General features: G+C 36.9%; 1 protein-coding gene across 3 annotated transcripts; it reads right to left on the bottom strand.

The window, feature by feature from the left end:
• Window positions 1–849: 849 nt before the first annotated feature.
• On the bottom strand, window positions 850–12624 carry LOC117415238 (dihydropyrimidinase-related protein 4). 3 transcript variants are annotated; one of them, XM_034921864.2, is made up of 15 exons: window positions 12334–12624; window positions 10600–10688; window positions 9811–9995; window positions 8452–8616; window positions 7223–7284; window positions 7044–7124; window positions 6271–6339; window positions 6032–6152; window positions 5510–5666; window positions 4921–5062; window positions 4256–4426; window positions 3938–4117; window positions 3218–3389; window positions 2626–2670; window positions 850–1899 (listed from the first exon to the last, which is right to left on the bottom strand). In XM_034921864.2, the coding sequence occupies exons 1-15, from the start codon at window positions 12370–12372 to the stop codon at window positions 1808–1810; spliced, it is 1770 nt and encodes a 589-aa protein (XP_034777755.1). In that variant the 5' UTR covers window positions 12373–12624; the 3' UTR covers window positions 850–1807. The 3 variants fall into 3 exon arrangements, with proteins under 3 accessions (XP_034777755.1, XP_058882157.1, XP_033881187.1); XM_059026174.1 differs by having other exon boundaries at window positions 10600–10778; XM_034025296.3 differs by lacking the exon at window positions 2626–2670 and having other exon boundaries at window positions 12334–12623.
• Window positions 12625–15914: the final 3290 nt, after the last annotated feature.

Below are 15914 nucleotides of genomic sequence, written 5' to 3' on the forward strand. Positions count from 1 at the left end.
AAAACAAGATAGAAAGCATAATGAAGTAAAGAATGGTAAAGCACAAAGAAGTAGAAGAATGATAAAACAAAACATGGGTCCATTATGGTATACGATGGAAAATGGGCAGCTTAAGTAAGGTAAACTGCAAAACCACTGTGCAAATTTGCTATGGTACACTTTTCAATTAGGATGTTGTTCTCCAACTAAAAAGGTAAACAGTGTAAAGAATACAAAACTATGAATTGCAAGTATTGGCAGTTATTTTTAAAGCCTTTAATTGATGGTTTACATGTAACTGCAAATGAAATGGTCACATGAGATAAACAGAGTGACAGAGAGATTGATAGAGGTAGATGAATAGTTCAAGTACATGGAGGCATTCGTTTTTGTCATACCAGTAAACACCAACCCATTAGGATCCTAGTTTAAAAGGTAAATATGTTTGTAAAATACAGCTTTTGAAAGAAAACAAGGAAACTTAGTAGTGGTATGTTGGTTTTAAAAACTGTTACTTTAGTAGGAAGTTGCAAAGTACAAATATCAAATTTATAAAGGTAGAAGAACAAGAACCATTGACATTTAAAACGACAAATAATGTTCCAAACGACAGTCTTTCAATGCATTGACTGTATGGTTTTTGACAGCACCAATTTAAAAAAATTGTTTTAAAAAGAATATCCAAACATAATGCCCACAAAACAAAGGGGGTTCGTTTTCCTTGTGATAATGCACTTTGCAGCCAGGAGCAAGGGCTGGTTCTAAAATCTAGACATGTCTACCATCCAAGAAGCTCCACATGGGGAACGTAATGACAACCTACTGTACAATCACAATGTAAACAGGGAGACATTACGGTAATATGACATGGGACATACATTTTTTTTTTTTTTTACCACTAATATCATATGGTGCATGGTGTGACTCATGGACAGATACAAACATACTGACAACTGTTTTTCTGATGAGCAGTTAAAGCTTGAATCTAATACTTTTAAACCATTAGATTAAGTTTGGCCTGGATGAAATACAAATCATAGCACTACTATGGCCATTAAAAAACATGTTGCTATAGTGACGCTATCATTTTGATTTAATTCTGCCCCAAGGGACATTTTAGCTAGGAAAATAATGCATTAATCCCAACTGATTATTGTAAATCATTTTTGATAATGTATTAATCTAACCAAAATAAAACAAGAAATGCTTTACATTTTTATCTGATTATTACATGTATTTACATTTTCCTAAAATGATGAATTCCCGGCCAGAAGTGAATTAAATTAGCACGTTAGTCTTTTACAGCAGAGGATACACATCTGTTAACAAACAACACAGTAAGTGGAGTACATGAAAGTTATTGTAGTTTAGCTTTGCATCTAATTGTATTCTGAAATCTATGCATATGAATAAAGTTAGCATTAGAGCATACCGGAATATTTATAACAAGAACTGTAATATTTTATATACTGTAACTATGAGGAGTTCTTTCTACATGCATGCTGTTATACAATTGCAAAAAAAAACTACTGCCGGATGCACACTTTCATGGAAGAAGAATGAATTGGCCATTCACAATCACAGCTTGGGGTTATAGGCTACAACGTTATATAAAAATGAATGTTTGCCTGGATGATTCTCGCAGTTGATATGAGTATTCTACGAGCAAGCAGAAGAAGTGGTGGGGGGGGGGGGGGGGGGGGTGTGAGCGTCTTTTTGCTTTTCCTGGATAATACTCACAAAATGTTTTTTGTGAGTGTTTTCATACTTGAAATGACTAGCCAAAATACTGTACGAGTGGTTAGTCTGAAGAAACGAATGTCAAATTTCATGACAGCGAGGTAATATTAGATCTTCCTCCAGGGGGAGCAACAATCCGCTGTGTAGTACGTCTGGGAATATGGTCGTCCATCTGATTTCCTGCAACACACATCGTTTAGCAATAACATAATGAGTTGAACATAATTTCATTACAGCTATGTTCTTTAAAGCTGAATGAACACATACCCTGCAAATACATATGTATGAATATATTGTATTGCCAAGATCAAAATATAATTTTCACCTCCAATGACAGATTGCGTTGGTGCATTTTGAAATAGAAAATATGTGTAGTCCAATGTTTAAAGATCCTTGCTTAACATCACTGAGTTCTATTCAGTGGTCAGTGACTCTTTGTTAAACCTCAGCTGTGGAAGAACAGCAGCCGGCTTGTTTTATAAACCACTGTTTTGCTATTATTTGATTGTTTTGTCTACATGTTTGTGCTGGGCATTTAATAAATTGCAAATGTGCAATTTGCATGTAAGACATATACACACACTCTATAGGGGGGGTGCATTTTTGTAAGTTCTAATAGATAAGCTACAATAGACAAGGATTAGGTAATGTTGTCACCGCTTACAATTCATTTGAAAGACTTGCTTAGAGTTTTGTAGGTTGTGTCGATTCTGGTTTCAGTTTCATTACTTTTAAATTATTTTAAAATCTACTTTCATGGACAGTAGCTTGAAAGAGAGGAGCAGCTGGACCAGGACTATTTCTCCTAGTTGTGTTGGTTGTCCATGTATGCACTGGTTAGTTAGAAGGAGATTGAGGCTCTGTTCTAGAATCTATCTAAGTTTACACATTTCAGTCCACGCTTACCTCCTTTACTGCCTTTGGGGTTTTGCTGAGAGTTAGATGTTGCTACTTTTGAGAAAGTAAAGTACAGTGTGGTTAGACACATTCTACAGATAAACACGAGACATCTAAGGAACTACTGTGGAACAATTGTAATAAATACTTATTTCATTCCTGGTACCTTAACTGTTACATGTATTGTTGCAGTGTGGTCAAGCAGCTTTAAAGAACATCTAGTTATCTACACTCGGGTAAACATTTAAAGCTCCTTGTATCTTGTTTCATGTACTACTGGAGCAGGGTTGGAAATTAGACCCCTATTGCATATCAGTTTGTTCCATTCCAGGTTTCACAGAGTCTATCTGGACCTGACCTTAAATAAAGTAAAACCTGGAATGGTTGAAACTGCTATGTAATGGGAGCCTGATAGAAGAGAGGGCACTACCTAAAAAACACAACTTCCAATACTTACAACGTTACCAGGTTTATTTATCACAAAAATGTCCCTCAGTGTTGTTGCAGAGTGGACAGATCTTCCAAAAATCCATTACACAACTTCACATAATAAATTCACAAATACAATCACAAATGAATTATCCATGTAAAATATGAATACCAGATAAAGTAAATCCAGACTGATGCAGGTTCCGCAGGGGAGCCATCTGTGCCTTGCCAGGGCAGGATGACCCTCTGCATGACGGAGTGGATGCCACGGCTTTAGTTGCCGTAGTGACGTCATGGACTGGTCCGTCATAAAGGCCTCTTGGTACACCGCGGATGTCAGCCATCTTTCAAAGGAAAACAAAAAAGCATAAGATTTATACAATTGTGCAACTTTAGCCTTTGTACTGCAAAAGATGACAAGCATTTATCATCTAGGAGTCGTTAAAATATCAGACAAGCCTGTATTCTCCTTGGTCAATTACAATTTGCTGGGTGTTTTTTTTCTGTGGCATTTTCTTCTAACACTTCATTCAGCATGTGATAACTCAGCAACTGGGTTTCAGGAATGAAATGACCATTTACATGTGGGTAGGTCTGGCAGTATAGACTGACCAATTTTGGTAACCATGTGACTGGTCAGAGCGCAATACATTATTACAGGTAGAGACAACTTACAGTTATCCAGCAGTGGTACTGCATGCTAGCAGATTCAAAAAGTAAATATAGGACAGAGATCTATTTATATTGCTGTGTCTACAGGGATTTCAACAGTTGACATAAAACAAGAACCTTTATAAAAACATCTCAAATCATCTAGCTTTGGCCCCACAGTCTAATAATCTTCAGAGTGAGAAGTGTCAAATATCAAAGATTCCCGTCAAGAGCCTCTTACCCTGTTCCTTGCTTTTATTCTTTTGTAAACAAAGTCTGGGAAGGTCTTTCTAGGGATAAAGCGTCCAGACCCTTCTGTGACACGGAGTTTCCCATCTTCCAAGATGATTTTGCCTTGACTCATTACAACCACTGGAGCCCCAAGGCACTCCATCCCCTCAAAGATATTGTATTCAATTGCCTGGAAAGAAGAAGACAACTTCTTTTTATATAGATATAAAATCCAAAATCCTTCATTTGACCAATCAGGCAGCAGATTTTGTGAGGGTGCATTAGGCAGAGTTCATGAATGAAAAAATATAAAAAGCAAACAGTGTACCAAGTTATGTGTTTTTGCTGAGATGATCTTCGTTTCTTTGGGATTCCAGATGACCAGGTCAGCGTCTGAGCCGACTGCGATCCGCCCTTTCCGGGGGTACAGGTTAAAGATCTTGGCAGCGTTGGTACTCGTTACCGCTACAAACTCATTTTCATCCATCTTCCCCGTTGTCTTAGAAATGGAGCAGAAATTAGTTGAGTGCAGCTGTCATCAAGTCTGTTGTATAATGCATGTACTGTACACACACTTGCCAAAGTAGTCACCAATTTAACCTCACTTACCAGTCCCTGTGTAATTATACTTTGTAGTCATACTGTTACCAGTGGTGTTTAAGTAAGGCATATACCTGTAAAGGTTTGCCTGTAACTCACCCAGCCTATAACATTGGTTATACTGGTTTTGTCATTTTTCTTATGTTGTATCATAAAAACAAAAATCTGTAATGCCTGGTAACCTACTGATGACCTCAACTCCAGGAGGAGTACCAGATACAGTATATCCCAATGCACCCCAGGTTATATCCACATAATCTACAAGTAAAACACATGAGAAATAAGCATTTTTTTACTTAACTAGTGAACAAAATAAATACAATGCACATTCAATATGGCATACAGTGATTGCAGTGCAAATGTGGGTTGGGTATTGCTGATTAAATAGCATACCACAGATCTGTCCCAGATTATCGACATCCTTTCTTCAATCCCATTGGTCCCCTCAGGAATGAGTGTGAAGTTATCTTTGCCAACTGCTTTCTGGGCTGTTGAAAATGTGCAGTGGGCGCTACCAGTTACTTGAAGATCTCCACTATTGAAAAGAAAGAGGAATACAATACAGGTCAATATTTCATTCTGTACACTATGTAATGGAACCTGTAATAAAAATATATTTATTACCAAAAAGTATTCCCTGTACAGTACTTGTACTTGCTCAAGTAAAGACCCCGTAATGGGAGGCATCTATTCTGTGTTCACCACCTTACTGCAGATGAAAAACCTTCTTTACTATACATGTGCTAAATTACATAATTCCCAGAATTTTGGGGAAAATTGATTCTACAGTAGTTTAATCAATCCAATAAATAAGGGAAATTGAGGGAAAGCTGAACTTGTTAAGACAGGTGCTTTACCAGGGAATGTTACAAAAGCTAACGCATACTAACAAATACGAACAACTATAGGGAAGTTATAGAAACATGACATAGATATAAAGTAGGTAGTTATTTCTCAATGACAGTTGATAAGAAATACTGACCAGGACAGCAGTGAGTTGAGGTAGTCTGGAGTCGTGGTGTCTTGGCTCAGCGGAGGGGATGTGACGAAGGCAGCAGCTTTCGCCCAGTTCTTGCTCCAGTAGTGGGATCCATCAGTACCAAGACTAGCTGAGATTGGTTCTCCATAAACAACCATGCCTGAGAAACCATTGAAAAAAGAGAATAGGAATGTATTACCATGTATTATACAGTATACTGCAATTGAGAAGACAATATATCTTCTGTTTGTAGGCATAGCATCAGTGAAAGCAGAAGTGTGTTTTAAATGGAATTCTTTGTTCTTAACAAATCTATGCTCAAGTATAACACTTTAATTGATGGTGAAGACCTGATACTTTACGTGCTGCATTCCTTTTTGCTTTAGTCTAAAAATATAAAGCACTCACCCAGAAACAAAAATAACTGAATTGTTATCTCCTGCTTTAATAAATGGAAACACAGACCTTAACTCACATGAAACAAATAATAAATAACCCAGAACACATTTGACTCAGCTATTATACCTTTCCTTTTGGCCTGGGCAATGATATCTGCAGCACCTTTGCTCATAACTTTTGTGACATACAGTGGACAGTTGGCTTGCTTAGCGATGGTTATTGCACGGTACACAGCTTCAGTCTCGACCTAGAGAAGAAAACACCAGGGCACACATAAGAGCAATGTTCTCTTGAGTAAAATACTGTACATGTCCTCCTGTACATCCTTAACTGCTTTCCTTTCAGCTGTATACTGGAGCCCCTACCTCCTCTGGTCGACTGAGAACATGCCCTTCAGGACCTGTAATTCCAGACTCGAGCAATCGCTTCTGCTCCTGGAGGAACACAAAAGAAATGTGATCGAATCAGAGGCTCTTAAAAATAAAAATAAAAAAGTATCCTTTCAAACCACAGGCATGCGTAAGGTCTTTGCAGCTGGTTTATAATGTGATGGAAGTTTTAATCAGCTGATTGAAAACCGTGCAGGTAATAAAACATTACATTCACCTCAATGCAAGGCCTGTTAAATCTGTTGAGAGAAGGGTTTAAAAACGATACAACACAAACTGGTCAATTACATTTGCATCTATTAAGATCAACCAGTGTGTAAAGAATCAACTGGCAGGGCATCTATACTTAATCTTCATGTCTTCTAATGTTTGTATCCCTCCATATAATGTGGCCCTTTCTACTACAGACAGCATATAAGGCATACTGTCATCATGCTACCATTTGTGTTATAGGACACATATAGCATGGCATCTTAACTATGGGTCCTGGCTACAACTTATGAAAGGACAGCACTGTACCTTGTCACCCTCCCCTGAGGCTCCAAGGGCTCACTAACAACTGTCACATTTTACACCTCAATTACTTTACTTTCCTCCACAGCTCCAAGCTTTTTATACACAAGTCTGCTGTGGAGTTCTGCTGGCATGTGAAACTTTGCATTGGTCACATCTCTCAGCAAGAGTCATAAAACTGAAATAAATACAACTTAAAATCAGAAAGATCATTTTAAGGAAAAGCTGAAACACACCTCCTCAATGATGTCCCCATTTTCTGCATGTACTTGAGCAATGGCCCCCAAGTCTCTGATAATTCCAAATATCTCGTACATCTGTTTGTAGGAAACAAAATAGAATGCTTTATTCACATATACAGCTCAGTGGCTATTCTATAAAGTGTACACAATGCTCAAAGCAGAGTTCCTTGTACCTGGGAATCAGTGCACTGGTATTTGTCTTTGTAGGCCATGAACACAAGAAAGGAATTGACACCTGTTAAATAACAAAGATAGAACAAGACCATGAATCCAAACACACATAAGTCTATACGTTGAAGTGGAATGCATTCTCTATGCTATTTTACACAAAATGGTGTATGTGTAAGTGTACTAAGAAATGGCAACTCTGCTGTTTTCTGTTTCCTATATTGATATTTAATATTTAATGCAAAACCATGCTGGATTGATGCCTGGAAACCACTAGCAGGCTGCAATGCTGTATGGTAGGATGGGGGTTCTTTGCTATCTTTGTGAATTAATTAGAATGGGCTTTATGCAAATAACCCTTGGGGCTGTGTAAGAGTCAGTCTCTTCAAGTCATCATGCTCAATCAGCAAAGAGAGATTTAAGCATGCAGAAGGCAATCCAAGTAAAAAAAAAAAAAAACAACTAAAACACCAAATGACTTTAAATCATTGTGGAAAACACAGCTCTCCAAGGTTAATCACATTGTTCCACACTATTTAAATGGGCAATGTTTTAAATCCATATCCCAAGCTTGGAGAAATATCTAGCATTTTTAAAATTAGATTTCAAACCAGAATAATCCTAGTTGTGTGGTTATTTTTCTCCTCTCAGAACTTTTTATCAGTACAAAAACAAACAAACAAACAAACAAAAAAAATGAATTTACAGAAAGCCAGTCATTTACATTCAGAGCCCATTTCCTGTCCAGTAATTCCTATAATAATAGCTTGTCTGATATCCAAGGAACTTATTCAACAAGAAGAAACCCTGAAACATGCCAACCGCGTACTTTAGCCTTCTATTATTCCATGTTTATTAAGCATCCATTACTGCTGAGTCTTTGCTCCTAAAAATATGATCAGTCACCAGTGGCAGCTATTATATAGTATGATTGAAATCAGCATTTTTGTTTTGTCTGTAATGAATTGATCTTTAAACAGTGGCGGGTCTTTTAAATATTAGCAAAATGGCTACAGCTTATAAAGGCTGTATGTAGATCTGTCAGAGTCCAAATCAATTGAATTGATCCTAGTTTATTTTTTCCAAATTTTATTTTGTTTCCAAAACATAACATTTTCAATTGAATTAAGATTTTTTTTTCCTCAACATAATTCTTAATCTATATACTGTAAGAAATATAATACTGCTTATATTTACATTTCAGAAGACAGCAGTGCGTACCAATCTAGCTTACCTTTGTCCTTGATTAAAGCTTCAAGTTCTTCTGTGAGGCTTTCATGCCAGCGCGTGATATCCACATGCAGAGAATAATCACAGCAGGACTTGCTATCAGCCAGCTCTCTCCACTGATCATAAGCGACAAGGAGACTTGTTCCAGGCTCTGGGAGGACATGGTCAACTGCAGGAACAGGAACACATTCAGTACAGCCTCAGCCGCAGTACACAATGTAGTATTACATTTAATGGTGCACTGTCCCATAAGGATATGTTTATTATATTTCAGAATGCTTTTCTATACGGCCTGCAGCTATACCACCCTGGGGTTTGATCTTATCAACTTTCAGAAGCAACTCAATTATGTGTGACCTACAATGGGTGACTGCCAATAAATATGAAGTGCAGCAGGCAGCGTTGCTGGTGGGCTGGCCCATTGGGAGTGCTCTTCCTTCTAGGTCAGGGCTCAGTCAATGTCCCATCTGCTATTAGGGACCACTGTGCAGTGATAGGCGCCATTTGCTGGGTAAGACATTAAGCTGAGGTCTTGGATATTCCATGGCACTCTTTCTAAGAATAGCAGATGTCCTGGTTATATTCCAGTATAGGTCAATGCAATGCAGTTATGAAAGCGTTTCCCCTCTACCCTGGCTAATTGTTAAACAAGTCTTTCATTCCCCCACCGCTGTGAATGGAGGCACGGCAGCTTGTAAACACAATGCTACACCTCAAGATCTATCCACCTTAAATGTCTTCAAATACAATATAAATGATGTGCCCACAGTAAAACTATTGGATATACATTATCGGTATAACAAGGCAAGATTTTAGAAATAAAGACAATATTGGAGATCATTAAACTAACAAGCAGTCTTTTATTCTGGAGCTGTCGTCATTATCCTTTGGTAAAGTAGATGCCCTGTATCCTCATGCCTTCTGCTTGGGAACAGTATCTGCTGAAGTGATGAATTACCTATCAGGTACAGCTCACTGTGGTGATTATTAATGCTTAAATACAAAATGTATTGTAGCAAGCAAAGACCAAGGAATCCTATTTGTAACATTGAACATGAGTAACTGTACTTTGATAGGGTCTTGATCAATGACATTTAAAAAAAATAAATACTTTTGTTGTTTGTGGAATAAAATACAGACTGTGGCCTATTTAGCAGTTCTTTAATAAAAACTACCTAACAGCCCAGGGAGACCCATTATAAAGTGATTTAACAATAATAGACATGTCTTCCTAAAGCCTTTTTATCAGCTTGAATGAACTGGTCAAAAATCCCCCTTATCCTCTCTCTAAGAAATACTTGCTATGGGGATTTCAGTCTACATTGCAGCACAGAATTTGTTTTCCTGATCATTTATTACATACTGATCATGGTGGTTCCCCCTGCCAGCGCTGCCTTTGTTCCGTGGTAGAAGCCGTCGGCTGGGGTCATTCCCAGGTACGGCATGTGAAGACAGGTGTTGACATCTATTCCACCTGGGATCACCAAGTGACCATAGGCATCGATTGTCTTCACCCCTCCAGGAACAATAAGGTTTTCTCCTATTTGTCTGAAAATCAAATACATTCATTCTTCAGTTGCTTTGGCTCACTATTTTTGTTAATTTAGAGCAACACAATTCTGATATCTGTTTATTTGTATGCAGTTTATTGACATACGGCAGAGCTGAGGCCCTGCACATGTCAAATTGTATATATTGTGTATGTGTTTGTTTTTGTAAATAAAGTTGTATGGATTTTGAATTCAAGTTTGGCCAGGTTCTAAATTAGATTGTCAATTAGACCTGGTCACATGGTATAAAACAGAAGCCAGTTCATTTGTTCTGTGGGTTGGTTTAGGCCACTAGCTGCCCTAACCCTAACCCTAGCCTCAAATATGGTTATGTATGTATTCATTCTAGAGGCTAGAGCTTGAATCCAGACCAGCTGAAAAGCAAAATGATTTTGGAGGTTTCAACCTCTCATATAAACAAAAGTTTCAGTCAGTTTCTGTGGTCAAATTGACTTACTGACAAGGACAACACTGAAAAAAGAGATGGCTTCTCACAGTGACATTCTTGCAGAAATATCAGGGATTTTTTTTTTCTTTCAAGACATGGTTTGTATGGTTCTATAGGAAGCATGGAAGACATTATATTGCCGATGAATACTTACTTTATTATACCATCTTCTATGTATATATCTGCATAAAAAGACTGGTCATCGTTGACTATCTTCCCACCCTTGATAATCAGCCGGTCACTCTAGATAAAATACAAAATGACTTGAAGTTCGGACCAAGAGTCATATAACTACTGTTGGCAACACAGTATTGTGGAGTCTCTTTCGTGCATCTGTAAAAGTATGCAAAATGTCAGGATGAGCCCATTTTAATGATTCAAGATCCACTGTTATTTTGGTCAGTTAAATATACTTCATTTGAAACCAGTTTAGCAGTGTGGGCATGTTTAAAGGGCCTATTACTACCAAGGACTATTCAGAAAGTACAATGTAATTCAAAATGACACCCATCCAGGATGTCACAAAACCAACTCAACGAAAGAGACTTGCCTCTGATTCTGAGACACTTCAGTCACTGTGCACAGTGCCCTCCCAGACAGCTAGTAACACAAACTGGAGACGTTTCATTTTCTGAGGGATCTTACTGGGGATGATGGCACTGATTTGAAGTGTCCACATATACCAGCACATATAAAGCAAATCTGACACAAACAATGGCAAGGAGAAGAGAAACAATGATGTTCTGTGCCCACATTTATTTGAAATGAAGAACAAACCTTGTACAATTGTTACCATAGTCCATGTTTTGTTTTACCTGGAGAAACAATACTGTAAAATGTCAGAGAATAACAATGTTTGGTGCATTTAACTATTAAATTATTGACATGTTTGATCCCTCTTTTCTTAGATCTTGGCATTCAATCTCTTTAAAATCAGACTGCCAACTGTGCCAAATTGGGAGGAAGTGAGAAGGTTCTGTTTTGTGATGTTAACAACAATCCATTAGGGAGATGGGCAGACTCTGCATGAAAGCACATTGACACACAGAGCAGACACACACCCTGCTTTCCTGGTTTAAAGACTCTGATATATATTTGCAATCCAATGGCTGTCTTTTATTCTGCAGAAAAAGGTCTTTGGTAAAGGACACACCTTCTTTCGCCTATCATGCAGCCCATCTAAACATGAAAATATAATGTGGGATCTATTTTTCTTCCCTTTCCCTTTATTTTTATTTTTTAAGCAAACGGTTAACTACACATCAATTGAACGAAAAAAAAAACATGCAATTGCGCATTTGTTAAATTACTGAAGATCAAGTAACCTACATTTAACCTTGTTACTTTCAACTTAAATGACATTATACAAATCAGGTTTTAATACCAGTTTAGCTCATCCCCGACAGCGTTTTACGATATATAAAAAATTGATATGTGTTTTATGCAGTATTACAACAATATTCCACGGTGAACTATAATATGTATTTCATTTTAAAATGTTGTATTATAGCGAATAGCTACACAATATTACCGTCCTTATTTAATTATAGCTTTGGGGATACAAAATATAAACGAATCGTACATGGGTATTTATTTGCATATTAATGGTAGCATGTTTAAGAATCGATGGTTGTTTAAAGTTCACATGCTATTGAATTAATCACATCCCACCATTCCGCGTTTTCGTATAAAGTATTCAGTACAACAAAGACTTGCTTACTGTAAATTAGCAATTACATAAGATTATTGAGGGCAATCTTTATACGACACTCATATTTGTCTATCTTTAATCTGGTATAAGGATATCTTGATCAAGAATAAAGGGTAACACATCTCTGTATTAAATCCCTAAATCATGGCTGTCACTGTGTTTTCAATGGCTTCTTACCGTTATCCGAGGAATGTTCTTCTTTCCTTGGTAAGACATGCCGGTCGGTTAGGGAACAACACCGATTTCAGTATCAGAGAATTAGTAAATATAACACAACAACTCTGATTATTTTGTGTATGTAAAATGAATATTACGCGATATATCGGCTACAATATTGCTTCGTTTTTCGAATTCTTCCGTCTGCACACCGAATTAGCGATTTTATATACAGTATATATGTGTTCTGTTCCAGCTTGTGAGTAAATGGCTCTGAGCTCCCCCCTCTCCTCACAATGCTGGCTCGCTTACCATCTGTCTGATTAACATTCCAGACTCGCCCCAGCGGTTAATAACAGGCAGCCAGGCCTTTCACATGGATTTTCTTTTTGCTAAATGCAAACAAAAGGAAGGTTCGGCACTTTTCTCAATCACATCCGAAACAAAGCCAAATCTAGGGCTATGTGTGTGTGTATATACATATATATATATATATATAGATAGATAGATAGATAGATAGATAGATAGATAGATAGATAGTCCATGCATTTACACACTTCACATGTACTAGTGCAAGTATTTGTAGAGCCTATTCTGTCAATTATTCTTTTATGTTTGCTGTGAACTAAAATATCACCTAAATTAGATTCTCTTTTGAATGCTACAACTGGGGCCTTAAGAAATACTGTTTTCAATTTTTCTGAATTATGTAGAATCCGCAAGTGTTTCCAAACTATCTTAGAAATATTAGGCAAATGTTTAGAGTAAGTCATTATTAATGGGACTCTTTTGACCTTTTTATCTCTATTTTTATAATCTAGTAGATCTTCTCTTTAGTTTATTCACTTTTCTTAACTCCGTCGCTATAATTCTTTCTTTGTATCCTCTTTTTTAAGATTTGTTTTTAATACATTTCTTTGTTTTACATAGTCACTTTCTTTTGAGCATATTCTTCGTATTCTTATTCCTAGACCCTTTGGGACTGCACTTTTAGTGTGTATCGGATGTGCAGAGGACATGTGTAAATAATGGTGCATGTCAGTAGGTTTACAGAAGAGGTCAGTCTCAATTGAAGACTCCTTCAAGTTTTACTATGGTATCTAAAAATGATATTTATTTTCTTGTCCATCGAAGGTCCACCTTAAAATTACTGTGTATTATGAAACTGGAAAAGAGATTATTCTCCATGTGTCCAAACCCCAAAAATATCATCTACAAACCGAATGTAACTAAAGGTTCTCTTTCCGATTTTCTAAGTAATTGTTCTTCCCATTTCCCCATGTATGCTGTTGGTATTGATTTGTCTAATCGATTATCTAGTGCTTTTTGACAAGTCTAAAGTTTCTTTACGAAGGATACTAGAGTACAAGGATTTTACATCCATGCAAAATAAAATTGTATTCTCTGGAAGATTGTGCTTTAGTGATTCGAGTCTTTTTAAAAATGGTGTTGTATCCTTAACATAGCTTGGTAATTTCTCAACGTGTGACCTAAGTTGTTTTTCTGCTATTTCAGCTATTATGTGTGTTGGATTATCAATCGTGCTGACTATCATTCGCATAGGGTGATTTTCTTTGTGCACTTTAGGATTTCCTCTTGCTATGCCTGTTCTTGCATTATGTGGCTGCATGTATTTTTTTAAAATTCTTTTGATATAATGTCTTTATTGTATAGTCTCTCTGCAATTTATTTAACCTTTTTTTTACGGATTTATTGATCTTATTGCTTTTAACTTCTTCATATGTATCTGTATTATTTAATTCACATTCTACAGATTTCATATAGTCATCTGTGTTCATTATCAATATTCACAAACCTTTATCTGCTGGTCTTATACTTACATCATCATCATTTAACAACTCAATCATAGCTTGTTATTCAATACAGGTTGAATTAAGTTTACTTTTTTCTTTAGTCCTGCTATTATTTCTTGTTTAACTACTTCAATATACATATCTAACCATGTATCTCTTCCATCCGGAGCAGTCCAAGTGCTTGTACTATTAACCTTAATCCCATGCTCATAATTACCCTCTGTTAATTGAGTTTTCGGTGAACTCCCAGTGTGAGATGAGGAAGGACCTATTCTTATTATTATTACTATTATAAAATACAGAAGAATGTACTTTACATACAATATCCCCTGATCTTTGTAATAATAATCACACCTGCTGATAAGTGTTTTGTTATGAACCATTTATTAAGGCAAATGGTATTGGCCACAAAAAGTAAGACCAATCAAATACATTGAGTGTTCTGGGTCGCAGTTTGTCTCTATTGCTTATGCTTATATTTGGGAAATATAGTCAATTATAGGGATACTCCAGTATTCCTATGCATAACCACTCATGTTCCAGAATCTGTATTTCAATAGCAGTCAGCAGACTGTGGTATCAGTTGAAGCCAGGTAGAGGGAGCCATAGGGTAAACTTCTACTAGGTACAATATCTGGCTGTGATTATCAGCCAAAGAACAAACATTTGCATAAGACAGGGGAACCAGACTGGACAGGACAGCTGACGGTTACGCAGTGAGGAGGAGGTCAACTGTATTCTGTACATAGGTAAAGAGATGCAACGTTTTGAGCATTACGATTTGATGTGAAAGGAATAACTTATGGTTAGCTGAAACAGGTAAGAATTCTGGGTGAATGTGAACAGCGTCTTGCGACCAGATGTAAAGACATTCTATGAGGAACACAAATGTAATGACAAACTTGGAAACATTGAAAAAGACTTCTAGTCGAAATGTTTGTTGTTGAAATTAGTGTTTGCATCTATTAATCCAGCACTATTGGGTCTTTATAGTTATGGATGAACCAGCAGATATATCACTTTTTGTATTTTGTATATTTCTGCAAACTACTTTAATCAACATTTGAGTTCACTTGTAGCAACACATCACTGGTTACATACATTTAGATCACGCTTCAATTAGCTGAGTGGAATAATGTGGCATTGTGGCATACAGCTATTAATGAAATTAAGAGGTCCAACAGGTTTTTAAACATGTTGTGTTCCATAATCATAGTTAAAATGTGTATATTTTTGTTGGTGTGTAAGCAATATTTCACGTTAATTATGAATGAATCATACAAATAATAGATTCGACAAATATCTATACACATGAAATTCGGTCAGACTAGTAACATACGGTAAATTGTAAATAACACCCAAGAAGCTATCGAGCCTATTCTATTCCCATTTTGCTCAAAAATCAATAAACAGCCACCTGCTCTGCTTCTCATACTGGTTGCTGTATGACACCTGTGATGACACAATAATAGATAACCTATCTGGAGTGTACACAGTCCATAGGTGCCACATCCAGCTCTAGATGAATTAATTGTATTGCTCTTTACTTCACTTTTTACAACATTTTAAACTCAGCTGGTATATAAAACGTTTCGGGAAAATTGTATACAATTTTACTGACCTGTGCATCTCTTCTTTGACATACAGTACTTGTTTCACGCGAAACATACCTGATCGCCTCCACTCCCTATAACACCATTTCCCGGTGAAGTGTGCGTTTGTCCCTCGGGGGTTAGGACTGGTTCAGCTCGACCTGGAGATTCACTGAAGCTGGAAACCTCACTGACA

Source organism: Acipenser ruthenus, chromosome 7 (assembly GCF_902713425.1).
Source record: "Acipenser ruthenus chromosome 7, fAciRut3.2 maternal haplotype, whole genome shotgun sequence".
In the NCBI taxonomy this organism is placed as follows: domain Eukaryota; kingdom Metazoa; phylum Chordata; class Actinopteri; order Acipenseriformes; family Acipenseridae; genus Acipenser; species Acipenser ruthenus.